This window comes from Rhinatrema bivittatum, chromosome 4 (genome assembly GCF_901001135.1).
Source record: "Rhinatrema bivittatum chromosome 4, aRhiBiv1.1, whole genome shotgun sequence".
Classification (NCBI taxonomy): Eukaryota; Metazoa; Chordata; class Amphibia; order Gymnophiona; family Rhinatrematidae; genus Rhinatrema; species Rhinatrema bivittatum.
This window is the reverse complement of record NC_042618.1, coordinates 325,182,670-325,207,943: the sequence shown is the minus strand read 5'-3', so window position 1 is coordinate 325,207,943 and position 25,274 is coordinate 325,182,670. Positions and strand designations below refer to the sequence as shown.

The 25,274-nt window shown below is 46.1% G+C and overlaps 1 protein-coding gene across 6 annotated transcripts in view; it reads right to left on the bottom strand.

The window, feature by feature from the left end:
• Positions 1–25,274, bottom strand: part of STX8 (syntaxin 8) — a 604,909-nt gene that overhangs the window by 396,496 nt on the left and 183,139 nt on the right. For 4 of the 6 annotated variants that reach the window (XM_029600328.1, XM_029600329.1, XM_029600323.1 and 1 more), the window contains 2 exons: positions 10,249–10,373; positions 3,688–3,789 (listed from right to left, as the gene is read on the bottom strand). In XM_029600328.1, the coding sequence (XP_029456188.1) occupies positions 3,688–3,789; positions 10,249–10,373 (227 nt within the window). The remainder of the gene's footprint in view (positions 1–3,687; positions 3,790–10,248; positions 10,374–25,274) is intronic. The other 2 variants (XM_029600325.1, XM_029600327.1) reach the window with 1 other exon arrangement.

The following is a 25,274-nucleotide window of genomic DNA, read 5'->3' as shown; positions in this document are numbered from 1 at the left end:
GAAAATGGCTCTCTACGCTATTAGAAAAAGTAGAGTTAATCAAATTTAATACTATTAGACAAATTTAATTCAATTACTAAACAGGACACCTACATTAAAAATTATATTGATTAAAGTAATAAATCTATTTATGGACCAGCATTACTGTGCAGGAATTTGATCACAAAGATGATGTACTAGAGCTCTGAAGACAAGACAGAACATTTTCTGATCTGCTAAATAAGCTGTATCCATTTCTGTACAGGGCTTCTCTGGCATTAAAAAAATAAAGCAAATGTAAAGGGCTTCTCTGGCATTAAAAAAAGTAAAGCCGGCCCAATGTCTGAAACCCAAATCAGGTCCTCCACTCTCTGGCAGGCCGATACAGAAAGAAATGCGGGAGCGCCCGCTCTCCCGGCGCGCGCACAGGCCAGTGTCCTGGGCACGCGATCCAGTAAAGAAAAATATGCTAATTAGGGTCTGCGGTAAAAGGAAGCGCTAGGGACACTAGCTCGTCCCTAGCGCCTCCTTTTTGACAGGAGCGGCGGCTGTCAGCGGGTTTGACAGCCGATGCTCAATTTTTCCGGCATCAGTTCTCGAGCCCGCTGACAGCCACGAATTCGGAAACCGGATGCCGGCAAAATTGAGCATCTGGTTTTCAACCCGTGAGCTGCACGCTGATTTAAAATTTTTTATTTTTTTATTTTTAATTATTTTTTACTTTTGGGACCTGCAACTTAATATCGCCATGATATTAAGTCAGAGGGTGTACAGAAAAGCAGTTTTTACTGCTTTTCTGTACACTTTCCCGGTGCCGGCAGAAATTAACGCCTACCTTTGGGTAGGCGCTAATTTCTGAAAGTAAAACGTGCGGCTTGGCTGCACATTTTACTTACTGAATCGCGCGGGAATAACTAATAGGGTCATCAACATGCATCTGCATGGTGCTGGCGCTTTTCGTTTCGGGGGGTTGGCCACACGTTTTCGACGAGCTATTACCCCTTACTGAATAAGGAGTAAAGCTAGCGCGTCGAAAACGCGCGTCCAAATGCGGGTTAACAGTGCGCTCCGCTGGAGCACAATGTACTGTATCAGCCCGTGGGCCAGCTGGGGCTGGAGACACCGCAAAGGATTTTATGACCTGTGATTGCAAGGTTCCAAAATTAGCTCCATTTTATAATCCCCGGCTGAGGATTGTTGCTACCATGACTGGACTGGGTGAGTTGGGAGGAAAAAATCCCTGGCTAGCTGTGAACGAAGGCTCATGGTGTTGGATCCTGGCCCTGCTTCCAACTCTTCTGGAAGCCCAAAGAAGCAAGAGAAAAAAAAAACAGCTAAATCCCTCCCCTTTTCCAAAAAAAAAAGTATTAGATGTGATAAGAATATTCTAATTTATAAGAGTAAAAATAAACAGAAAATCAAGCCTCCACATACATCCATTAGATATGACTTGATGCCAAAGAGGGATGGTGTTTTTCTGCCCTGGTCCTTTTCCAGCACTACAGTCACACAAAATCAATAATCTGCAACGGATTTCTTCCGATCAAGTAATCCAAAAAACATTACAGCCCTATCTGAAGAAGTAATCAAGGGCACAAATCCAATCCTTTGTCCCACCACGTACAGCATGCATAAGAGTTGTTTTTAGATGCCGAAAAACTTTTAATCGGCCTATACGATTATCCACATCAGACACTGTCAGCACAGAAAGCTCCTCTATGCAGGACACATGCATCAGACACCGGAAAAAAAAGTCTGAATAAGACTCAGATTATTTTTTAAAACCAGTATTCTGGACCCCCAATTTTTATATCAGAAACAGATTAATGGCAAGCTCTATTTTAGCTCACAGCACTGCATACACAGTGCACATGTGTTATTTCACAGACACCTCAATTTTCTTCTTTTTCCTTTTGGTTTCCTGTAATCTGTGATTATGTCTGATCTGTTCCCAGACATCCCAAGAACAGACATCTATCTCAGTGTACATCTGCAGGGGCCCAGATGTATACCTAATTACATTTCCACTTCATTTAGTTCATTACTTAATGTCTACAATGAAGCTAAGACTGTGATGCTCTTGAAAGATGAAAAAGTATAAGCATTTCAGGCTTAAAGGGAGTAAGAAATTATTGCTCCTATATTGAACTGTCCACTTTGAATCTTTTTCTCTCCTGCTGGTATCCTGGCTTTTTATTTGCTAAAGCTTCTATGGTTTAATCATCCATCTATTGTTTAATGCCCACCCAGTCAATTCTCTTACTTATTATGCTATGTGGACAGTCTCTATAGCATTTGCTATTCATACTTTCATTGTTCAATTGGTTTCATCGCCATAAAAACAACCAAGCAAAATTACAATGCAGTATGTTTACTGCAAACCAAGTATGCTCTTAAAGTAAATTTTCAGTCACAATTCATTATTTCTCTGCATTTTTTTCAAAATAAAATTAAAAGGCAAAAGGGGCAAAAAAAAAAAAAAAAAGCCCAAATGAAGGCGGACAGAAAGAATAAAACTGCTGTGCAGCATTATTTATTACTGTAAAACAAAGCTTCAACCAGGCTGCACTGGGCACTAGGCCCATGCACCTTGTGGTTGTCCGAAAAAACCCCAAACAAACACTACCTAAAGGTACATGAGGGAGAAAACAAAACCCACAGGGCCCTCCCTGCAAGAAAAGACAGCTTCTGGAGCTGTGAAAGAAAGAACAAGCAGCAGCAGCACTCAACATCTATCTGGTCCCGTTTGGCAAGCTAACCAGGGACTACCAAATTCTCTTCCCCATCTATGCTGATGAAATTCCTCTGCCCCCTGGGTGCTGACCCTGAGCTAGGATTGCAGCCTGGTTACACCTGAACAAACTGAAGCTTAACACCCACAAGACAGAAGTACCTTGGAATGAAAAATCAAACCATTCTGCCACCATGTCCAAAATAGTCCCGGAAGAATCTATGAATCCATACAGCCACCAAGTCTGCATCCTAGACTCCAAGCTCACCATGGATGCTCAGATACTTTCCGTTACCAAAGATGTCTTTTCCACCTTCTCCATCTTATCTTTGACATCTCCATCCACTGCTTACCCTACCATCATCCAAGTTCATGTAATCTCCTGACTAGAATATTTCAATTCCCTTTACATTGGCCTCCCTAAAAAGCTCACTCGCCGCCCGTAGCTACTGTTGTGGTTCACTGCACTGATGGCCAGCATCTTATCACATCATCTTCAAAGTCCTGGTCCTGGCCTTTAAAGCCCCCAAAACCCTAGCATCACTTTTTCTGGCCAATTGACTCTCCCTGAATACCCCAGCCCGCCCACTGCATATGCTACCAATCAGTTCCCTGATAGTGCCTTCCCCCCCCGCCCCCAAGGAAATGCAGCTCATCAGCATGAGGACAAGGACCATTGCTGGATCCGTCCCAACCCTTTGGAACTCTCTGCCATTGGACATGAGGTGTTTTCTCAGCTCTCCTAGCCTACAGGAAAAAGCTGAAAACTTGACTACTTTGGCTCGTAGCAGAGACCCTTTAACTCTGGCCTATCTGGTCCTGGACCTCCTGCTATCATTTGCCCAGTTGACTGATCCCCCCTTCCTCCCCCTCTGCAGTGTTCTCAGGTGGCTTGTCCCTCTGTGCTGGTTAGCATATAGTGATGTATTATTGTACTGGCCCTTGTTCTAGTCTCTGCTTTACTCTCGTCCATTGACCTCTTTTCTGCCCTTTTCCTCTATGCGTCCTCTGATCTTTTCTTTCCATGTTGATGGTGCTGAAGCGGACACCTTGGCTGCTATTATGTAACAGGCAGCAATCTTCCCCATGTAAGGAAAACAGAAAAGAAAATATCAGCACCGGTCCTTTTTCCCCATAGGAGGGTCATTTAACTAGATATCTTTTGAAGATAGCAGGTTATCCGGCCACACAAGACTGGATAACTTTAGGCCTAACCAGCTATATTCAAAAGCTGATTGGTTAAGTTTAAAGTTATTTGGCTAAAGGTAGCTGGATAACTTTAGGTGAGCAAGATGTTCATCTCAATGAATATCCAGAATAAGTTCTCCAGCTAACTTTAGTTACATAACTTGTCCACTCGGCGGCTTACTGAATACAGAACTCCTAATATTCTAGTACTGGCAAGGAAAGCAAATGTTGCTTACCTGATGTAACAGGTGTTCTCACAGGACAGCAGGATGTTAGTCCTCACAAATGGGTGACATCGAGGATGGAGCCCTGTACGGAAAACTTTTCTGTCAAAGTTTCAACAAGCTTTGACTGACACTAGCACACTGGGTGCACTGAGCATGCCCAGCCTGCAATTATCCCTGTGAGCCACAGGTGTCTCCCTCAGTCTCGTCTTATAGCTAAAAAGCGCAAGCGAAACTAAAATAAAAGTATACAGACCCAACTCCGCGGGGTGGCGGGCGGGTTTCGTGAGGACTAACATCCTGCTGTCCTGTGAGAACACCTGTTACATCAGGTAAGCAACATTTGCTTTCTCACAGGACAAGCAGGATGGTAGTCCTCACAAATGGGTGAGTACCGAGCTGAGGATGCCCGGGAATGCACCAGATACACCGCAGATGCGCAAAGGCGTAACGACTGAGGTGGAAATGGGAACGGAGGGCATCCGCAACACCATAATGGGTTCGTGGAAGGATGTTGGGTAGTGAATTGAAAAAAGTAAGAGTAGGCGGACTGGCCAAACATGGAGCATGCCGGCTAGTCAAATGTAAGCAATAATAGGCTGCGAAGGTATGGAGAGGACTCCAGGCTGCAACCTGATAAAAAAGTACAAGCAGCAGTAACCAAAGGGAAGCTGTTAAGGCTAAGACGGACACAACAGTATGTGGATACCCACAGTGTTGTAGTGAAATGTCTGCTTGTTGGTAGGAAAGGAAATATAGACCACTTAATCAGAAGGATTAGGTCTGTGTGGCCACTGGAAGTAGCAGCTTGACCCTTGCATGAAGGAAAGAGTCCAGTGGAATTCACATGGAATGCAGTGCAATGTAGATAGAATGTAAGCGCAGCATTACTGTCCAGGAATGTGGAAAACCCAGTCTCTCCCTAGGGCGAGAGAGAGAGGTTAGGAAAAATTAATAGAGTATTTCCTGAGGAAAGGAGATACAACATCTACCTGAAAAGGATAGAAAGTTGAATGCGTAGAACTACTCAGTGGCAGAGGAACGGAGTCAGGTGAGTATGGAAAGAGTGCATAACTCACGGACCCTGCTGGCAGGAATGACATTAAGAGGGAAAGAAGTTCCCTTGCCAAACTGTGGAAGAGAGGAATGGAAAGGCTCAAACGTAGAATGTATGAGACTTATAAGGAGAATATATATGTTCATTCTGTGATTAGAGAAATAGAGGCGGCTTGATCAGTGGATAATCCATGGTAAGCCGACTCAGAGAGGATTACCGAAAACGGGAACCCAACTCCCAAAACGATACACCTCCTAAGAGAAAGGTGTATCTATGTGGAGGATGTCTGGAGAACAGAATCCGAGGGAGTAAGAAAAAATGGTGGAAAAGTAAAAGGGGTAATACCTCTTTTTTTTTTTTTTTTTTTTTTAGCGTCAGGAGGTAAAGCCTGCCATATTAAACGGCAAGATTTATGTTTAGAAGGTTTTGTGACGCTACCAGAACCTAAGAACATCAGTAAGTCTATGATTTGGGACTGACTGGTGAGAGAATAAAAGGTTACTGATATGATGGATTGAGAAGTATGGGAAAGCATACTGATCTCAGTCAGGGAGTGGGGAAAAGAATACTGAACCCCATCCCAGTTCAACATTAGAAGAATGCTGGCTACGAGAGGCAGCAGAAGAGATATATTGAAGAGGCCTTTGATGGAAGAAAAGGCATCTAAGGGAACGCATAGGAAACATGTGCAGGGAGCAGAACCTGTGCATCGTATGGAATGATGCAGACGCCGAGGAAAGTTTAGTTAAACTCAGCGTTAAAAGATTTGCCCTGTACACATGTAATTGAGACCATTCGAGAGGATAGAACCTACGTGGAGAAGGTCTGATAGAGCGTTCATTAAATCTCTTAGATATGTGGCCCAAGGACGCATGAAGTGAACAAGGGCCAAGGGTAGAGCTGCGCAGCTGTCTAGCAGAGCAGCTAAGAGGTAATGCGTGCTTATGAGTTGGAAAGCACATTGTCCCTATGCTGTCTGTCTGTATGCACAAAGAATTGTTGCAAAAGCAGTATTGGAAGGCATAAGGGCATAACTCATGGGTGCAACGTCCAGGAAGTTTATGAGAAACTATGCTGGAGTGCAATAGATGCATAATGGGTTGACAGCTTTCAGGAGAAACTTTATAACCCTAAGGAATTGCGAGCATGAGTCGAAGGAGACTAGGTCCTAGTTCGAACTGGGATAAGAATCAGGGACGAAAGCAATGAAACCACTTAGGTCCATTGAGTATAGAATGTCACTGAATATAACCCATAGCAGTTTTGAATTATGAGAAAAATGCATAGTGGGAAGAAACCCCATAGCCCAACCATGAAAAGTTGAAAGGCTGAGGTTATGGAAAATATGCGCAGGGACATATAACAATGTATCAGAATGTCTGTGCGCATGCTGGACAAGAGGGTCTTAAGACTGTGGTGTCCAGAAGTGTTACAGAAGGGATTTATGGCAGTGACAGTAATCCCAGTTAGTAAATGTATAGTGAGTCCTGAAAAAAGTGAGAGCTCCTTGCATGTACTGAAAGTGGTTAGCAGTAGTCTATGCAAGGAAAGTGAATGATGTTACACTCCGCAGAGAAAACAGCATTCACCAACAGTGATGCAAGAGACAGTTCACTTACCGAAGCTGGTGCCAGCGGCAGAGCTTGGGGTTGTAATGTTGACTCACCATAAAGCACATAGAAACATTAAAATAATGTACTTACTGCAGTATGGAGTGATGGTAACCAAAGATACCATTGTACCTGTGACGTCTAAAGAAAGTTGGATTTTCTTAGGTCCAGGATGTGCGGAGAGTAACTATTTTCTGTTAAAAGAAAGAATAGTGCAATTAAAACTCCCCAACCCCCTCCCTTCTCCCCTCTGCACTTCGTAGCGCCTGGGGGAGTGTACCGGGACTTTGGTACAAGGTGGGGTGGCCGCTCTGATATCTGACCAGATGGGAGACCAGGAGGTGTCCCAATGGAGGATATCATGTAGGCTCCTGCAGGTGTGTGAGCGGTAAGTGGTACCCCGCATTTCTGTTTGCTGTACAAGGAGACACTGAGACCTGTGGCCAGGCCTCAAGGTGGACTTGTACATGGGGCAATGGTTGCTGAATCTCATGTTTAGCAGATCAGCCAATGCAGCTGGACCTTGGTTGGGAGGGAACCAAGAGTCAGAGCATTGGTCGGCACAGGGACTTGTTACTGACAAGAGAAGAAGCCCTGCTGCAATCCCAAGAAGATAGAGGGGTTCTCCTGATATTGTGGCTAACATAGCTAACATAGCGATATGTGACACTAATACAGTTCTAAAAGGCACATGACCCAGAACTTTTCGAACCACGGTCCGAATGGGAGAACACAACTCTATGAGAATGCCGCCGAAGCGGGTACTTACCATCCGACGTGGATCGCCGCAAGACGAGCCGGTGAAGATTGTTGACTCCGACGGTCTCCGGAGTCCTCGAGGGTAAGGCCGGGGACGTAAACGTCCATCTCGCTCTGAAACCCGGTATGGTGGCACAGGTACAGAGGAGACAGGCCAGGCGTGAGTGGCGTTTAGACTGCTAAGTGTAACAGATGGCCATAGTCCCACACCACTTGACGGTGGGGCACGCCAGGAACAGAGGAGCCCTAACGGAACTCATGTTCCCTTCCCTCGTCCCAGCGGCTCGATGTGTCGTGACGCCAATGCAGAAGCTGTCGGACCTGGATCCGGAAGTTCTGGAACACCAAGGACTGCCAAAACTGTAGGAACAGTGCTGATGGCAGTGGTGATGTCGCTCTGCCCGAGCGTTGTCCAGCCTGGAGAAGGATGGCACCGATGTGCTGGATGGCGTCAGCGGCGGACGATCACGATGTCGGCGATGATGGGTGCCACGGTGCTCGGCCCGGTCTTTCCCCAGCGCCGAGATGGAAGCCCTCGTCGTCCTGGAAGGCGATCGATGACGAACTGTCAGCACGCCTGCTCTGCTCCTGACACAATGGAGTGTCTTAAACTAATACGGGGCTTAAAAAAGAACCTAAAGCGTGGAGCAATGTGAGGAGGCGAGGGTATTATGTGGCGGTGCTATGTCGGTATTGACGATATTGAAGGCAACCTAAGGGGCTTCGAGGATATCATCAAAATGGGTATGAAAAATTGTCGATGACTGGCCAGGAGAATGATGACAGTGACGGGCACTGACAGCAGTGGCATAGGTATCTTTGAAACGATGTGGAATCGAATAATCGAAAAACATTGCCGTTATTGAAAAAGATACCGGCATCGACTGAGTCGAAGTCGAATCAATAGGGCGTCAAGGACACCGAAGGAAAACGGAGGTGTCGAGGGCATCGATGCATGGAGGCGGGCATTTATGCCGTTTGTGGCATGGCCACGGGCATCAACTATAGGGCCACAGACGTTGACGGTATCGATTTGGACAGACTCAGATTTCCAAGTGTACATGGCATCGGTGCCCCAGACACGTGTGTCGGTGGCATCGATATGGACACGTATGGAATCGATGGCATGGATCTCCCAGTCGATGAATTCCATCCCGGCATCAACGCCAGTCCTGGAATCGGCATGGGCATCGATGCCAGCCATAAGGCTGGCATTGGCATCAACGCCCATCCACGGAATCGAGCCGGCATGGATACCCACCGATGGGACCCACCTGGGCATCGAATTTCACCGATGGGAGCAGCCTGGCATCGACTGCCCTCGATGGATGCATTCTAACATAGATGCCCATGGATGAAACACCTGGGCATCGGTGTCCATCGATGCAAAAGTACCTGGCACCGATGCCATCGACGGACGGCCATCCGGCACCAATGCCATCGACGGACAAGCCATCCGGCACCGATGTCCACCGATGGGGACCATCCGGCACCGATGTCCACCGATGGGGACCATCCGGCATCGATGCCCACCGACGAATCGATGTGGCACCGATGCCCACCGATGGAAAAGGGCTGGACATCGGTGGGGAGGATGGGGCATCGATGGCATCCCCAAAAGGGGGGTGGCATCGATGAAGTGACCCTGGGATCGTTAAAAAGTGTCTCGGGCAGCGGTGGCGGCGACCCGAGTATGCATGGCAGTGACTAACAGCGTGTGCGTCAATGGCATGCATCCGGGTAGGGACGGCACCGAGGAAGCCCAAGGAAAAAAACAGTGCGTAGGAGGAAAAAGCCTGGTAGCACTGAAAAGCAAAAAACATGGATAAAGGCATCAGGGCACCGTGGGGGGAGGGGCGCTGATGACATAAAAGCCCAGGGCGGTTTAGGAGGGTCCCGGTGTAGCGATAGGGTATCGACTGCGTGAGGGTACCAGGGAACGAAGGACTTGAAGCTACAGAGGTCCTAAAGTTAAGGAAAAAATCCCTACCCCACTAGCATAAGCAAGCAGAGTGTCACAGAGATACTCGCAAGCTGTTTAAAGCTAACTGAAAAATGGGGGAAGGGAAGGCTTCAGTCAGTTAACAGCCTTAAGATAGTGACAGAAACCGACCGAAAAATAAGAATTAGTACTCACCGAGCGTCGTAAAAACGTACGCGGAGGGAGACCTGTGCAGGGAAAAGTGTTTTTTGAAGTGAAAAGTTAAGTGTTTCCATGAGGTAATTAGTTAAAAAATCCTCACAGAGCTCCAACCGCTATGCTGACTGCAGAGCGGAAAAAAGAAGACTGAGGGAGACACCTGTGGCTCACAGGGATAATTGCAGGCTGGGTATGCTCAGTGCACCCAGTGTGCTAGTGTCAGTCAAAGCTTGTTGAAACTTTGACAGAAAAGTTTTCCGTACAGGGCTCCATCCTCGATGTCACCCATTTGTGAGGACTACCATCCTGCTTGTCCTGTGAGAAAGTCTCTTATTTGTATTGACTAAACATGAAAGCTCTATAAAGTAGGGACTATCTCTTATGTTAATATTTACAGTGCTGCGTACATCTAGGAGTGATATAAAAATAAGTAGCAGTAGAAAGATGATTTCCAGACTGAAACAGAAAGCTTAGTGCTCTGCAGGACTAAAGATACCTTTTTAATGTGTCAAGAGCAGGACCCAAAAGGATTTTTCAGTAACTTGGAAAGAGACAGTTACCTGCTATGATCCTTTGCTGTTGCTGTCTTATCTCTCCAAACCCCAACCCTCTGGTCTCCTCGGGTTCCTCTAGAAGCCAAGGGTTGCTTACACCATGATGACACTTGCCAGTCATTAAGCTAGACCTAAAATGAAAAAAATGCAATACAATTTAGTTTCTTATACAGGAAAAGACAGTTATATAAAGATACACATGTAACTAATTTTCCAGCTCTCCTTTAGGAGGGAGATATGCACTTACTTGATAACCCTCTCCAACACCACTCAGCCACCAAAAATGAAAAAAAAAACACATTTATATACATTCTTCCTTTTGCTCATTCAAAGGCATCTGAAAATTATCAATGTTAAGAAACAAAAGACTCACTTGTTTTTCACTGAACATCAGGCATGATGGACCTTTCTTTTTTGCCCTGCTACTCAATTTATGTTGTACTATTGCGTGCTTGCTCTAGTTTTATATAGTTTTTATTTCTTGTTAGGATTGTTTTTACATGTCAAAATTTATTTATGTACATTAAACTTTGTAAACCGCTTCTCAGCACGCACATGTTATAAAATATGATATCCGCGCATACATGCATGCCGGATTTTAACATCCGCACACGCATGTGCGGACAGGTGGGATTTTGTAAATTTCACGCGGTAACGCTATTGGCCTTTTTCCCAGTTCCCTCCCCCCCTACCTAACCTTTCTTCCCCCTTTCCCCTCGCCACCCTGACCCCTAACCCCTACCTATCTACCCCAAATGTTTTTGTTTCAATACTTACTGCTCTCCTCTGGAGCAGAAGTATCATCTGCACACCGGCCGGCTGCTGGCGCACACTTCCCTGGGACAGGGCCTTATGGCCGCTGTCCTGGCCGGCCCCCAGCCCCGACCTTTTGAAATGCCTGGCACTTCTGGCACTTCTGGCACTTCTGGCACAGCAGGGGAGAAGATAAACAACCAATAAGGGCTGTATAACATAATCTGGGTAAAAACAAATAAGCATGGGTGTAGCTTGCTTATTGCGGCGGTTACTACTCCTACTACCTCTAACTAATCAAGCTAGATATTTCACTTGGATGCAGCTCCTCCACCGCTCTCTACATTAATGGCGGGGGTGGAAGGGAATTAGAACCAAGAGCTAAGAGAAACAGATAAGTATGGGAGAAGAAATGAGGGAAGCTTGCTGGGCAGACTGGATGGGCCATTTGGTCTTCTTCTGCCGTCATTTCTATGTTTCTATGTTTCTATGTTTCTATGTTTCTGCACATACCAGAGGTTACGCGCGTGGCCGGGCCCGTTCTAAAATACACGGAGTGTGCGCAAGGCCCGGCCACGCGCGTGACCCCTGGATTTTATGCGCATGCGGATTTTAAAATCGGCCCGAAAATATATATTATATATATATAGAGAGAGAGCTATCTAAATATTTACATATATATATATCTATATCTATATATAAATCTAAAGATATTCTTATTTTCAGTATCATTTAATTCACTTTCTCTCCCCCCTTAGTTCTTCTTGGTTTAATCTTAAGAGCTCAAAATGCACAGACCTCCACATGTCTCATTCTCCAGCCCCTTATGGCACTGCACCTCGATATAAAATATTTGGTCATTTCTATATTTCTATATTTTTATAATATACTAATTTTATATTATTTTAATTTATATCATTTAATAGTAAATCGTTTTGATCTACATGTGTTGTAAAAGCAGTATACAAACATTTTTAAATAAATAGAGATTATAGCTATATAGATATACAAACACACACACACACACAGAACCAGATTAGAAGAGGGCATTAACAAAATAATATGAACAGGAAAAAGATAATAGGCAAGAACACCTCATATTACAAAATCCAATTTTATTTTTTTATTTATTTAAAATCTTTTCTATACCGTCGTTAAGCTAGGTACCATCACAACATTTTACAAAAAGGCAAAAATATTAATTAAATGTTTTAGGGTACTGAATTCGTATTACATCCTGCTAAACACAGGAGCTTCTTCAGAGCAACACGTTCAGTTTTTTAATTAATGTAATTGCTAAATTAGTGGTGTTTGTGTACCTTATTTCTCTCATAGATGATGTCTCCCTCTATTACTCATTCCTAATTGATGGAAAAATGATATTCTCCATTCACAACAAAAACACTTAGGAGTGACTTTTCAAGTGGGTTCAGCGCATAAAAACAACATATATGTGCATACAAGTTCATCGTAAATGGGGTTCTCCGTAACAGGATGAATTAACAATGATGCATGAGATGATGTCATCAGACAGTGCCAAACACACCCTTCTCTTCTAGCTCAAAGGACATTTTGCTTTACTGAGCGATCTGTAGGGGTTCCAGTATGTGCTCCTCAGTTGACTGTAGAGCTTAGCTTTAGCTAGATAATCAACTCTCCAGGGAGGCAGAAGGGTATTAAGCATGAAGAATTCATACTGCTTTGGAGAACCCCGGTTCACAGTAAGCAAATTTGCTTTCTCTGTCAACAAGGAGGGCTGAATTAGCTACTGTTGTGGTTCATTGAAAATAAGAATGCTTAAAGCCACTAGCTGTAGAGAAAAGTTTTTTTTATTAAAAGCTATAAAATAATATAAATCTTACACATTAAATAATAAGGAACCATATGGAGAGGCAGAGTGCCAGTCAAGGCACTAGGATAAACTCCCTCTCAAATGATTTTACTGATAACAAAGCATTATACAGAATTTCAGTTGTATATTTCCAACCCCTAAACTAGGTTACATAATTGTCAAAATTTATATGATTGACTGTATGGTAATTTCCTTTCATTCTCCAAGTTAATTAATCTTTGTCTCATATGTAAATGTTTTCTTGGAATTTCCAGTATTAGGAACATTGTGCTTGTTCTAAGAATATTTTCTATAATCTTAGAATGTCCTTGTTCTAGTTCTAGACATGCTTCTATAATCTTATATGGAATGTAATCTAACCTCGTCACTGTTCATAGATGGAATATAAACTAACTTCATATCAAGTCAAAATGTTCTACAGCCTTGTAGCTTAGCATCTTTATCTAGCTTATCGTGTCTGATTGTCTATACAAACAACTACAACACAAATATCATGTTACAATGTTATACTTCTAAGCAATTATAAAGGCTCCATATGAAAAATCAAAACTTAGAAGAAAAGAAATAATGACCTTGTATGATATATCAAAAAGTGTTTCACTATGGTTAAGGGCCTATGAACACCTATATAACTATGACACATAGGGAGTCCTAAGCCTAGGACTGCATGATGGAGAAGTTACTGAAAAAGCAACCCAGACCTCCATGGAGAGTGGGTACTGGGAGAACAGGCGTCGCAAAACTGTTTGCCCACTGTTACTGCCAACTCTTGACAGATTGTTTAGACAATAATGCAAGTTGCAGTTTTGCAGATGTCTCCCACGGACATGGCTCCTAGAGTTTGAACCACCGAGGCAGCCATTACGCGATGAGCCTTTGCAGTGTCTGATCTGGAGGCCAGCCAGAGCATAGTAATGTGTAATACAGTCTGCTAGCCAGTTGGACAATGAGCACTTGGCAACTGTTATTCCCAATCTACTGGGATTGTAAGGGACAAAAAGTTGAGAAGCCTAACAATGTGGATGAGTTCTCTTTAGATAACAAGCCAAGGCATTTTTACAGTACGGTAAATTAAGGGCATTCTCCCTGACATGTGTATGAAGTCTTTGAAAGAACATGGACCCCACAATGGCTTGATTCAGATAAAAAGCCGAAACTACTTTTAGTAAAAACTTAGGGTGAATGTCGTGGGAAAACTGTAGGTATGTAGGTAATGAACCAATTCCTGTAGTTTACTGACCCTTCTAGCCAAAATGATGGCAATTAGGAACACCACTTTCAGGTGAGGAACTTTAAGAAAGCCAACCAATCGTTTGCAGTGCGAATTTATTAGTTGTGCCAACCAATCGAAATTTCATGGCATCAGTGACTTGGCAACTGGAGGTTTTGTTTGCCATAATCCTCTCATGAACTTTGACACAAAGAGATGTATGGAGATCAGTTTGCCCTCCACTTGAATGTGGTGAGATGCACTGGCAATAAGATGCACCATAATGGATGACATACTGAGACCTGATGAAAGAGAGAGAATAAGTCCAACACCCCTGATTCAGAAGCCTCCATCACTAGCCAGTCATCCAGACAAGAAAAAAACACTAATTCCCTGGTAACAAAGGTGTGCCATTGTTGTTCAACCAGACCTTCCCTTAGTATGTTCATTTAAAAAAACTAAAGGTTTCACCACCCATAACCCTTTTACCATGAGGGGAAATATAGCCATTCAGGGTTTTTGTTTTTAGACTGTACCTGTCAATCCATTCTAATAGATTGTGAATCACTTTGAGACCAGTCTTGGAAAAAAGAAGAATATCAAATGTTTGGAAATAAATAAATACATTTTGTGAAGACTCTCGGAACCACAGAGTGTGTGAAGAGAAGAACCTTGTATAGGTAGCAACAGCAATCTACCACACAATGGAGGTATTTCCAAACAACATCGATGGATGGATATTTGAGTATAGACTACGGGTGTGCATTCGTTTGCAACAAAATAGGAAATGACGATATTTCCTATTTCGTTGCATTTCGGGGGCCTGACAAAACAAAAGGAAAAACCATGAAATTTCGTGTGGTTTTCCTATCGTTTTTTTTTTTTGGGGGGGGGGGGGGGAGAAAGGGCACACTTAAAAAAAAAAACCCCAAACCCACCCCAACCCTTCAAATTAAATTAAATTACAAACCCCCACCCTCCCGACCCCCCAAGACTTACCAAAAGTTCCTGGTGGTCCGGTGGGGGTCCCGGGAGCGATCTCCCCCTCTCGGGCCGTCGGCTGCCAGTAATCAAAATGGCGCTGGTGGCTCTTTGCCCTTACCATGTGACAGGGGCTACCGGTGCCATTGGTTGGCCCTGTCACATTGTAGGAGCATTGGATGGCCCGTGCCATTTTTTAAGATGGACTGATTGAGGTGGAAATCAGTCACAACCTTGGGCAGAAACTAAGACCACATGATCATGGAAGAACCTTGTGTATGGAGGGTACGGAACCAGAGCCTGAAGCTCACTGACCCTACAAGTAGAAGTAATCACCACCAGGAACATGACTTTCCAGGTGAGGAACTTCAGATCGCAGGGCTGCAGCGGCTCAAAGGGAGGGCGAGCATGAGCCGTGCTAGGACAATGTTCAGGTCCCAGGACGCAACAGGAGGCCAAAGAAGGGGCTTCAGCTGGAGGAGGCCCTGCATGAAATGGCCTAGTAAAGGCTGCATCACAACAGGTGTGCCCTTGACACCTCGATGGTACAGACTGACAGTGCTAAGGTGGACCCTGACCGAACTGGTTTGAAGCCCAGACTTGGAGAGGTGCCACAGGTAGTCCAACAGCCGGGGAAGGGGATATGAAAAAGGATCCAAGTCATGTCCGGTATACCAAATGGAAAATCTCTTCCACTTTAAGCTGTAGGACTTCCTGGTGGAAGGCTTCCGAGATGCCACCAGTACCTGGGAGACACAGTCCAAGAGCGCCAAGGGCTGGAGGACTACGTGCTCAAAATCCAAGCCATCAGGCCAAAGCCCAAAGATTTGGATGGTGCAGGGCGTCTTGGTTTTGCTTGATCAGATCGGGAGCAGTCCCCAGCCAGATAGGGGTCTTGACCAACAGGTCCCGCAGGAGCAGGAACCAGACCTGCTGGGGCCAGAAGAGTGCCATAAGAATCATGGTCCCTCTGTCCTGCTGAAACTTCAGTAGCATCTTCAAGAGGAGCGGCAGAGGAGGGAACGTGTACAGCAGACCCCTCCTCCACTGGAGGGAGAATGCATCGCAGGCCAGATGTCCGTCCCAGACAATAGGGAGCAGAACCTGCTCACCTTGTGGTTGTGTGGGGAGGCGAAGAGGTCCACATCCAGCATACCCCCATTGGCGAAAAAGCCTGGCTGCTACCTCCATGTTGAGGGACCACTCGTGTGGCTGGAAGGAGCGGCGTAAGCAGTTCACCAGCACATTCAGATGTCTCGGCAGATATGCTGCTCGCAGAGACATCCCCTGCAACAGGGCCCAAAGTCCAGACCTGCACCGCCTCGACAGAATAGGAATGAGCCTTTGCCTCCCTGTTTGTTGACGTACCACATTGCTACCTGGTTGTCTGTCAGGACTTCTTTGTGTGACAACCGGTCTCTGAACACCCACAAGCATAGCAGATCGCCCAAAGCTCCAGAAAATTTAGCTGACAGCGAGCTTCTGAGGTGGTCTAGAGACCCGGCGTGTGGATGCCGTCCACATGGCCTCCCCAGCCCTGAGGAGAGGCATCGGTGGTGAGGATCTACCTGAGGCGGAGCAGTTTGGAAGGTAATTCCCCTCTCCGGGTTGGAGAGGTCTTCCCACCAGAACAGAAACGCCCACAGGGGTTCCGTGACTGCAACACAAGCCTCGAGATCCTGGGAGGCCTTTCGTCATTGTGACCGCAAGGTCCATTGAGCTCTCCGCATGCACAAGCGCACGAGAGGGGTGACATGAATGGAGGCTACCAAGTGGCCCAGCAGACGGAGCAGAAGGCAGGCGGACACCTGTTGGTTGTTCCGGACAAAGGTGGCCAGCGAGGCGAGGGCAAGAGCCCGATCCCTGGGCAAAAACGCTTTTGCCTGCACCATGTTCAGCCTGGTCCCTATGAAGTCCAGCTGGGGGGACGGATAGAGGTGAGACTTAGGGTAGTTGATAACAAACCCCGAAGTCTGTAGTGTCTGCATTGTCAGGGCCAGAGCACTCAAGGCCCCTGCGTGAGAATTGCTCTTGACCAACCAGTCATCGAGGTATGGGAAGACATGCACCGTCTGACGTCTGAGATAGGTTGTCACCACCAGGCATTTGGTGAAAATATGGGGGGCTGAGGCCAATCCGAAGGGCAGCACCCTGTAGGAGTAATGATCCTTCCCCACCACAAAGCCGAGGTACTTCCTGTGGCCGGGGAAAAATGCTATGTGAACATAAGCTTCCTTGAGGTCGAGGGAGCAAAGCCAGTCTCCTCTTCTGAGGAGTGGAATCAGCGTACCCAGAGAGACCATCTTGAACTTTTCTATTGCAAGAAACTTGTTTAACGCCCTGAGGTCGAGAATGGGGTGCAAGCCGCCATTCCTTTTCGGAATGAAGAAATACCTCAAATGGAACCCTTGGCCATGCTGGGGGCGAGGTACTAGCTCTACCGCGCCCTTACAAGAAGGGTGGAGAGTTCCATTTGAAGTATGACCTGCTGGGCGGACGAACCCCACAATGGACATGGGGGCAAGGCCTCTGGGAGCCGACAAATTTAGACGGTATCCCTGACAGATGATAGTAAGGACCCATCGGTACGAAGTGATCTCTACCCAGCGATGGGCAAAGCCCAGGAGCCTGCCTCCTACCGGGGAGTCCGGCATCAGGGGTACAGTCAACTGTCTTCCGCTCCTTTGCCACCAGTCAAAAGCCTGTGGCTGGGGCGCCAGCTGGGGTTTAGGTACTTGCTGCTGGCGAGGGCAGACCCTGGAGCTGGTGTGTGGTGTACAAGCCCGGAGGCTGGAGGATAATATTTCCTCTGCCTGTAGAAGGGCTTCTGGGATCCCGGCCTAGAGGATTTCCTAGCCGAGGACAGGGCGTTAGAGGCACTGGTGGAAAGCTGTTGAAGGGTGTCATGATGGTCCTTCAACTGCACTACCGCATCCCGGACCTTATTCCCAAAGAGGTTTTCACCTGTGCAAGAGAGGTCAGCTAGCCTTTCCTGCACCTCCGGACGGAGGTCAGCAGCCCTGAGCCAGACCATTCTCCGTGCACCGATGCCCACCGCAGCCATGCAGGTCGCTATCTTGAAGACATCATAGGTGGAATGCACCTCATGCTTGCCAGATTTAGACCCAGTAGGACGATGGCCAAGAGTGCCTCCTGATGCTGTTGAGGCAGGCCTGTAAAGTCCTGAACCCATTTCCTGAGGTTCCGGTTGTACTGGGTCATGTATGGCTGATAGGCGGCAATGCAGGCAACCAGCATGGCACCTTGGAAGACCTTCCTGCCCAAGGCATCAAACTCCCTGTGCTCTCTCCCTGGGGGGGGGGGGGGGGGAGGGGGGCGAGGAGGCGTGTGTGTAGGAGTACTGGGCCTTTTTCAGGGTGGACTCCATGACCACCAACTGGTGAGGAAGGTGCCGCTTCTCGAACTCCATGGCTTGCTGCACCAAATAGGTAGCATCAGCCTTTCTGTTGACAGGAAAAACAGAAATGGGGTGCTTCCACATCCAGAGGAGGAGATCCTTGAAGATGTCGTGGATTGGAACCGCCATGATCTCCTTAGGAGCATTGACATCCTCCTCTTATGTCGCACATCCTCCTCTGTGAGCAACTGAAAGGAAATGGCTTCAACCATGGCCCTGATAGACCCCGCAAAGGACAGGTCCTTGTGGGGTAAACGGTGCCTTTCCTCCGGTGGGGAAGGCTTTGAGAGGGGGGTCATCCAGATAATCGGAGGATGACTCCATGGAGTCATCACCCCAAGGGTCGTAAGGCCCTTCTTCCTCACTTGGGCCAGCATGACGTGGGCGAGGTCTGTGAGGGGTATCAACCCTGGGCTCCGAAAGCTTCAGAAGTCGGGAGGGCACCACAGGAATCGATGGTTACCCTGGCACCTAGGGGACCAGAGGTCGCGTGAGGCCAAAGGGGCCCGAGGAAACATAGCCTGGGGAACATGGTACCAGCCATATCTTCCTCCTTGGAGGACCCGAGAATCAGGATCACGCCGGTGGGGTGCATCGGTAGCCGTTGGGGGTTTGAAGGCCCCTCAGGCACTGGTTGCGTCAGAAGGGCACCTAAAAGGACATCCAGATGCTCTAGCAGAGGTGCTAGCACTGACAGAGGAGGCTCGGGCACTGGTATGGGGGCCGGTGGCACTGGCAGCTCAATGCTCTGAAGTGCATTGAGCACCGTGGATTGCACCCTGTGGTCTAACTCCTGAAAGTCCATAGTGGCCAGGACTGAGGGATAGGGACGAGGCATCACTGGCTCTTCCTCAGATCTCCGAGATGGCACGGTGCCCGGCACCAATATTGATGGGGATTGCCTGGGACTGCCGGGGGCATTGGAGGATGGGGCTTCTGGTGGCAGCCCGGCAGCTGCCAGTGCTGTACCGGAACCAGAGCCGTGCGCCGATGGCAACCGGTGGCGATGCTTGTGGGATTTCCCTCAGTGCTCGGCCAGTGCCGAGAAAGCAGAGGATTCTGATGTCCGGGAGACCGGTGAAATCACGGAGGATCTATCACCATTTCCGCGATCCTTTGAAGTACTAGCGAGAGAAGTAGCGAGGGGGAGCGAGTCGAGGAGCTCCCTGTGACCTCTCAACATCAATGGTTCTGATGCAGGAGTAGAAGGAGCAAACCTTGGGGGCCCCGAAAAGTTTCTCCATCTTGTGAAGGCACGCCCGACGGCCTTTGGGGGGTCATCTGGTCACACAAATGACACCCATGGATGTCAGGCGAGGCCCCCAGGCAGAGGGACCTCATGCGGATCAATGATGGACATGGTCCGTGGGCACTGGGGGCACCGAAGAAAACTGGTCGACGCCATGAAAAACACCTGGCGTGCGGTCGATGACCAGCGGTCACCTTGAGGCGAGAGGTCGGGGATCAACCACAAAGTTCTAAAAGGTGAAAATAACCTACCACACCAAGGAGGCACCAACTGCGAAGGGGTGCCCAACAAGGAAAAAACCGGGAAAAGACCTGATACTATCTAAGACTGAAGGGGGACCTTGCGTGGACACGAGGACAGTAGCAAGCTGGGGTACTTTCAGTATGCTGGTCAAAGCTTCCAGAAATTTTGACAAAAGTTTTCCGTGCTGGGCTCCATAGGATGATGTCACCGACATGTGAGGACTACCATCCTGCTTGTCCTAGGAGAACTGATATAGCTGTTTCATATGTCAGTTGATCTCAAGATTATCTCACTTTATGTATGAGGGGTGTCTTCTCCTGTAAAGAGCCAGGATTTTGAAATTCATGAAAGACTGGAAGGGTCCAATTTTTTTTTTTATTTTAAAGGAGACGCATTTAATCAAAGTAGAAGCACTTAAAACTTAAGGCATTGGAATGAAGATTTTTGCTGCAATTCAATTCCAGAAGCAGGGGGATTTGCATTTTGATTCACAAAACCTTACCTATAAAAATAGTAGACTCTTTAATGGATCTCAAAGGCAGTTACGTCTTTCTCAATTGTCAGTTCTTTGAAAACAAATTTACCTTGGCAAATACCTATACTTCCAATATGGGGCATAGGAGTTCCTTGGATGACTTCTCTACTGGTCCTTTAATTGTTGGTGGCAACTGGAATGTCAGTTGCTCCTTAGCATTGGATAGATCAAGTTCTTCTGTTTGCAGTCTGCTGCCTCCACCAATATTTGGAGGTCTGAATCTCTTGCGAGTAAGGATCAAACATTTTTCTCACCTAGATTCAATTCCTATAGTAGGATAAACTTTTTTTCTCTACACACTTATGTTTTGTGGTATCAAATTACGATATTATACCATCTACTATCTCTGATGACCATGCTATTTCTCCGTCCCTCAGTTTTCCAAATGGGTTGGAACATCGCAGCACTTGGAGGCTTAATACTTCTTTGCTAGGAAAGGAAGACTTTGCTAATATGGTTTCTATGGCTTTAGATGATTTTTTTTATTACATCATAGGGCCTCATTTTCTAAAGTATCGCAGGCCTGCAATACTTTAGGTAATGAGGGGCGGGGGGGCCGGGGCGGGGGGCGGTCCTGCGCTAGCTGGCAGCGATCGCACCGCCGCGGTGCTATCGCTGCTGGTTTCGCACCCAATAGTGCCACCATAGAAGGTATAGCTATTGGGCGCGAAATAGGACGCGAAAAGGCCCTTACCTTTTCGTTGTCCGCGGCGTCTTCGCGGAGTCGGCCCCGGTGAGCCCAGACTCCTCCTCTTCTGGGGCCGACTCCACCCCCATCTTGGTATCGCACACGATAAGGGACTTTTCGCGTGCGAAACGTCCCTTATCGCGTGCGATCCGTCTGGTAAATGACCCCCATAGTTTGGGAGATTATTCTCCTACTTTGAAATGGGAAACCTTTAAGATGATGCTGAGGGGAAAACTTATTTCATATTGCATTAGTTGACTAAGACCTGTAGGGAGAGGGAGACAGTTCTGTTAGTGTCAATATAAGATTTACAAAAGCAACAGAAGGCCTCCTGCTTGAATTGTATTTTGCATAAAGTTTCTCTGGCTTGTGATGACTTGAAACTTTTGCAGACTGCTCACATGAACCATTTTATCATGGTGATAAATCTGGGAGATTCTTGGCTAGGGCAGTACAGAAGAAGCATGAGGCCTCTCTCATTCAACTCCAAATGGGATCTGGGCAGATTTGTAGTTACCCAGGTGACATCAGTGAGGAATTCAAAACATTTTAGGAAGCTTTATATTCCCCACTTACAAATGCTCCCACTGAGTTTATTTCAGCATTTATTGACAGTTTTACCTCCCTGTCTTTCCTCTTTGCAGTTTAAGTGGCTTTCCAGCCTTATTACACAATTGGAACTTATACAGGCCTTGTCTGCAATTCCTTCCAGAAAATACCCTGGCCCGGATGGTTATCAGATCCAATTTTTTTTTTACAATTTTGTCTGGGAAGTTGCCCCTTTTACTTGATCTTTTCAATTCTTTACAACAGCGATTCTCAACCAGTATGCTGTGACACACTAATGTGTCACCAAGCACTAGCAGATGTGTCGTGGCTTCTTGGTGTCTCGTTGCCCCGGTTGTGCTTCCCTCCCTCTCCTTCATGGCAGTGAGATGCACATATTCTCAGTGAATAAACAGTCAGTAAGGCAGTGAATAAACAAGTTAGACTTTGTATTTTTAAATAGTCAGTCAATAAGGCAGCTAGTAAGCAGTAGGTAGTGTGCTTATTTTTAAAAGTCTGTAAGGCAGCTAGTAAGCAGACCTGAATGTTTGTATTTAAAAAAAAAACAAAAAAAACCCCAAAAAGTAGCCAGAAGCTAGAAATAAGCTAGGAGCAGTGTATACCTAAGTAAAAAGGTTGAAAAGTTCAGTTCAGTTACTCACCTTGGAAAGGTGTTAAGGTAGTGTGATTCGGTTTGAATAGGTACCAACATTTGTTAATCAAGAGAGCAGTGAGCCACTCTGGCTGACTAACTGAAGTTAGCCTGTTTGTATTTCCCAACCCTCCCAGCTTTAGCTCATCCTTTAATTTATAGGCAGGTGCCACTTTAACAAAAAAAAAAAAAAAACCCCAACAACAAAAACTTTATTGAGAGTTTGATCAGACCCCGGTAGGCCACTACCAGACATATAGTGAATTCACTAATACATTTAAAGGACGTTAGACACATTCCTACTCCCATAGCAACCTAAAACTTAACTAGGAACTGATCAAAATTGAGATGAAGGCAGCAGTTCAGCAGCAAGAGGGGGGCTTCCCAGTCTTTTGCATCGAGTGTCACATGTATGATTTTTTACCCACCGGTGAGAAGTTGTACATGTGTATGTGATGCAAAGAGCTCCTGGCTCTCAGAGAACTAGTCCGATCTCTGGAGACTAGAGTGGCAGACCTGGAGGAGCTGAGGCAGACAGAGAGGTATATAGATGAGACCTTCAGGGACATAGTAGCCAAGTCCCAACTTCAGACTGGCAGCCCTGGTGCTGCCTTGGAGGAAGAAGGTCTCATGATTGGAGAGCATCAACCTGATGCAGCAGGAAAGGATCCTGTAGCAAGGACCTGCTTTCCAGGTGATGCATTGTCCTTTCGAACTGAGGATATCTGCCCAAGGCCTACTGCCCAGGAGGGAAGGGTTAGGTCGGCCGTCATAATTGGTGATTCGATTATTAGGAATGTAGATAGCTGAGTGGCTGGTGGGCGTGAGGATCGCCTGGTAACATGCCTACCTGGTGCGAAGGTGGAGGACCTCACGCGTCACCTAGATAGGATTTTAGACAGTGCTGGGGAGGAGCCGGCTGTCGTGGTACATGTGGGCACCAACGACAGGAAAATGTGGGAGGGAGGTTCTGGAAGCCAAATTTAGGCTCTTAGGTAGAAAGCTTAAATCCAGAACCTCCAGGGTAGCTTTCTCTGAAATGCTCCCTGCTCCACGTGCAGGTCACCAGAGGCAGGCAGAGCTACGGAGTCTCAATGCATGGATGAGACGATGGTGCAAGGAAGAGGGATTCAGTTTTGTTAGGAACTGGGGAACCTTTTGGGGAAGGGGGGAGTCTCTTCCGAAGGGATGGGCTCCACCTTAACCAGGGTGGAACCAGACTGCTGGCGCTAACCTTTAAAAAGGAGATAGAGCAGCTTTTAAACTAGAACAAAGGGGAAAGCCGACAGTCGCTCAGCAGCGCATGGTTCGGAGAGAGGTATCTTCAAAGGATACTAATGATGCATTAGAATTAGGGCATCCCGACAGTGAGGTTCCAATAATAAGAAAAGTAGTCCAAGTGCCTGTAACTAAATATTCACCTGAGCTAAAACATTCTAACTTATCCCTATCAATTAAAAAGCAGAATGAAAATACACACAAAAAACAAAATTTGAAATGTTTGTATGCTAATGCCAGAAGTCTAAGAAGTAAGATGGGAAAATTAGAATGTATAGCAGTGAATGATGACATAGACGTAACTGGCATCTCAGAGACATGGTGGAAGGAGGATAACCAATGGGACAGTGTTATACCGGGGTATAAATTATATCGCAATGACAGAGAGGAGCACCCAGGAGGCGGTGTGGCGCTTTATGTCCGGGATGGCATAGAGTCCAACAGGATAAACATCCTGCATGAGACTAAATACAAAATTGAATCTTTATGGGTAGAAATCCCTTGTGTGTCGGGGAAGACTATAGTGATAGGAGTATACTACAGTCCACCTGGTCAAGATGGTGAGACGGACAGTGAAATGCTAAGAGAAATTAGGGAAGCTAACCAAATTGGTAGTGCGGTAATAATGGGAGACTTCAATTACCCCAATATTGACTGGGTAAATGTATCATCGGGACATGCTAGAGAGATAATGTTCCTGGATGTAATAAATGATAGCTTTATGGAGCAATTGGTTCAGGAACCGAGAAGAGAGAGAGCAATTTTAGATCTAATTCTCAGTGGAGCACAGGACTTGGTGAGAGAGGTAACGGTGGTGGGGCCGCTTGGCAATAGTGATCATAATATGATCAAATTTGAATTAATGACTGGAAGAGGAACAGTATGCAAATCCACAGCTCTCATGCTAAACTTTCAAAAGGGAAACTTTGATAAAATGAGAAAAATTGTTAGAAAAAAACTGAAAGGAGCAGCTACAAAAGTAAAAAATGTGCAAGAGGCGTGGTCATTGTTAAAAAAATACCATTCTAGAAGCACAGTCCAGATGTATTCCACACATTAAGAAAGGCGGAAAGAAGGCAAAACGATTACTGGCATGGTTAAAAGGGGAGGTGAAAGAAGCTATTTTAGCCAAAAGATCTTCATTCAAAAATTGGAAGAAGGATCCAACAGAAGAAAATAGGATAATGCATAAACGTTGGCAAGTTAAATGTAAGACATTGATAAGACAGGCTAAGAGAGAATTTGAAAAGAAGTTGGCCGTAGAGGCAAAAACTCACAGTAAAAACTTTTTTAAAATATCCGAAGCAGAAAGCCTGTGAGGGAGTCAATTGGACCATTAGATGATCGAGGGGTTAAAGGGGCACTTAGAGAAGATAAGGCCATCGCGGAAATATTAAATGATTTCTTTGCTTCGGTGTTTAATGAAGAGGATGTTGGGGAGATACCCGTACGGGAGAAGGTTTTCATGGGTAATGATTAAGATGGACTGAATCAAATCACGGTGAACCTAGAAGATGTGGGAGACCTGATTGACAAACTGAAGAGTAGTAAATCACCTGGACTGGATGGTATACACCCCAGAGTTCTGAAGGAACTAAAAAATGAAATTTCAGACCTATTAGTAAAA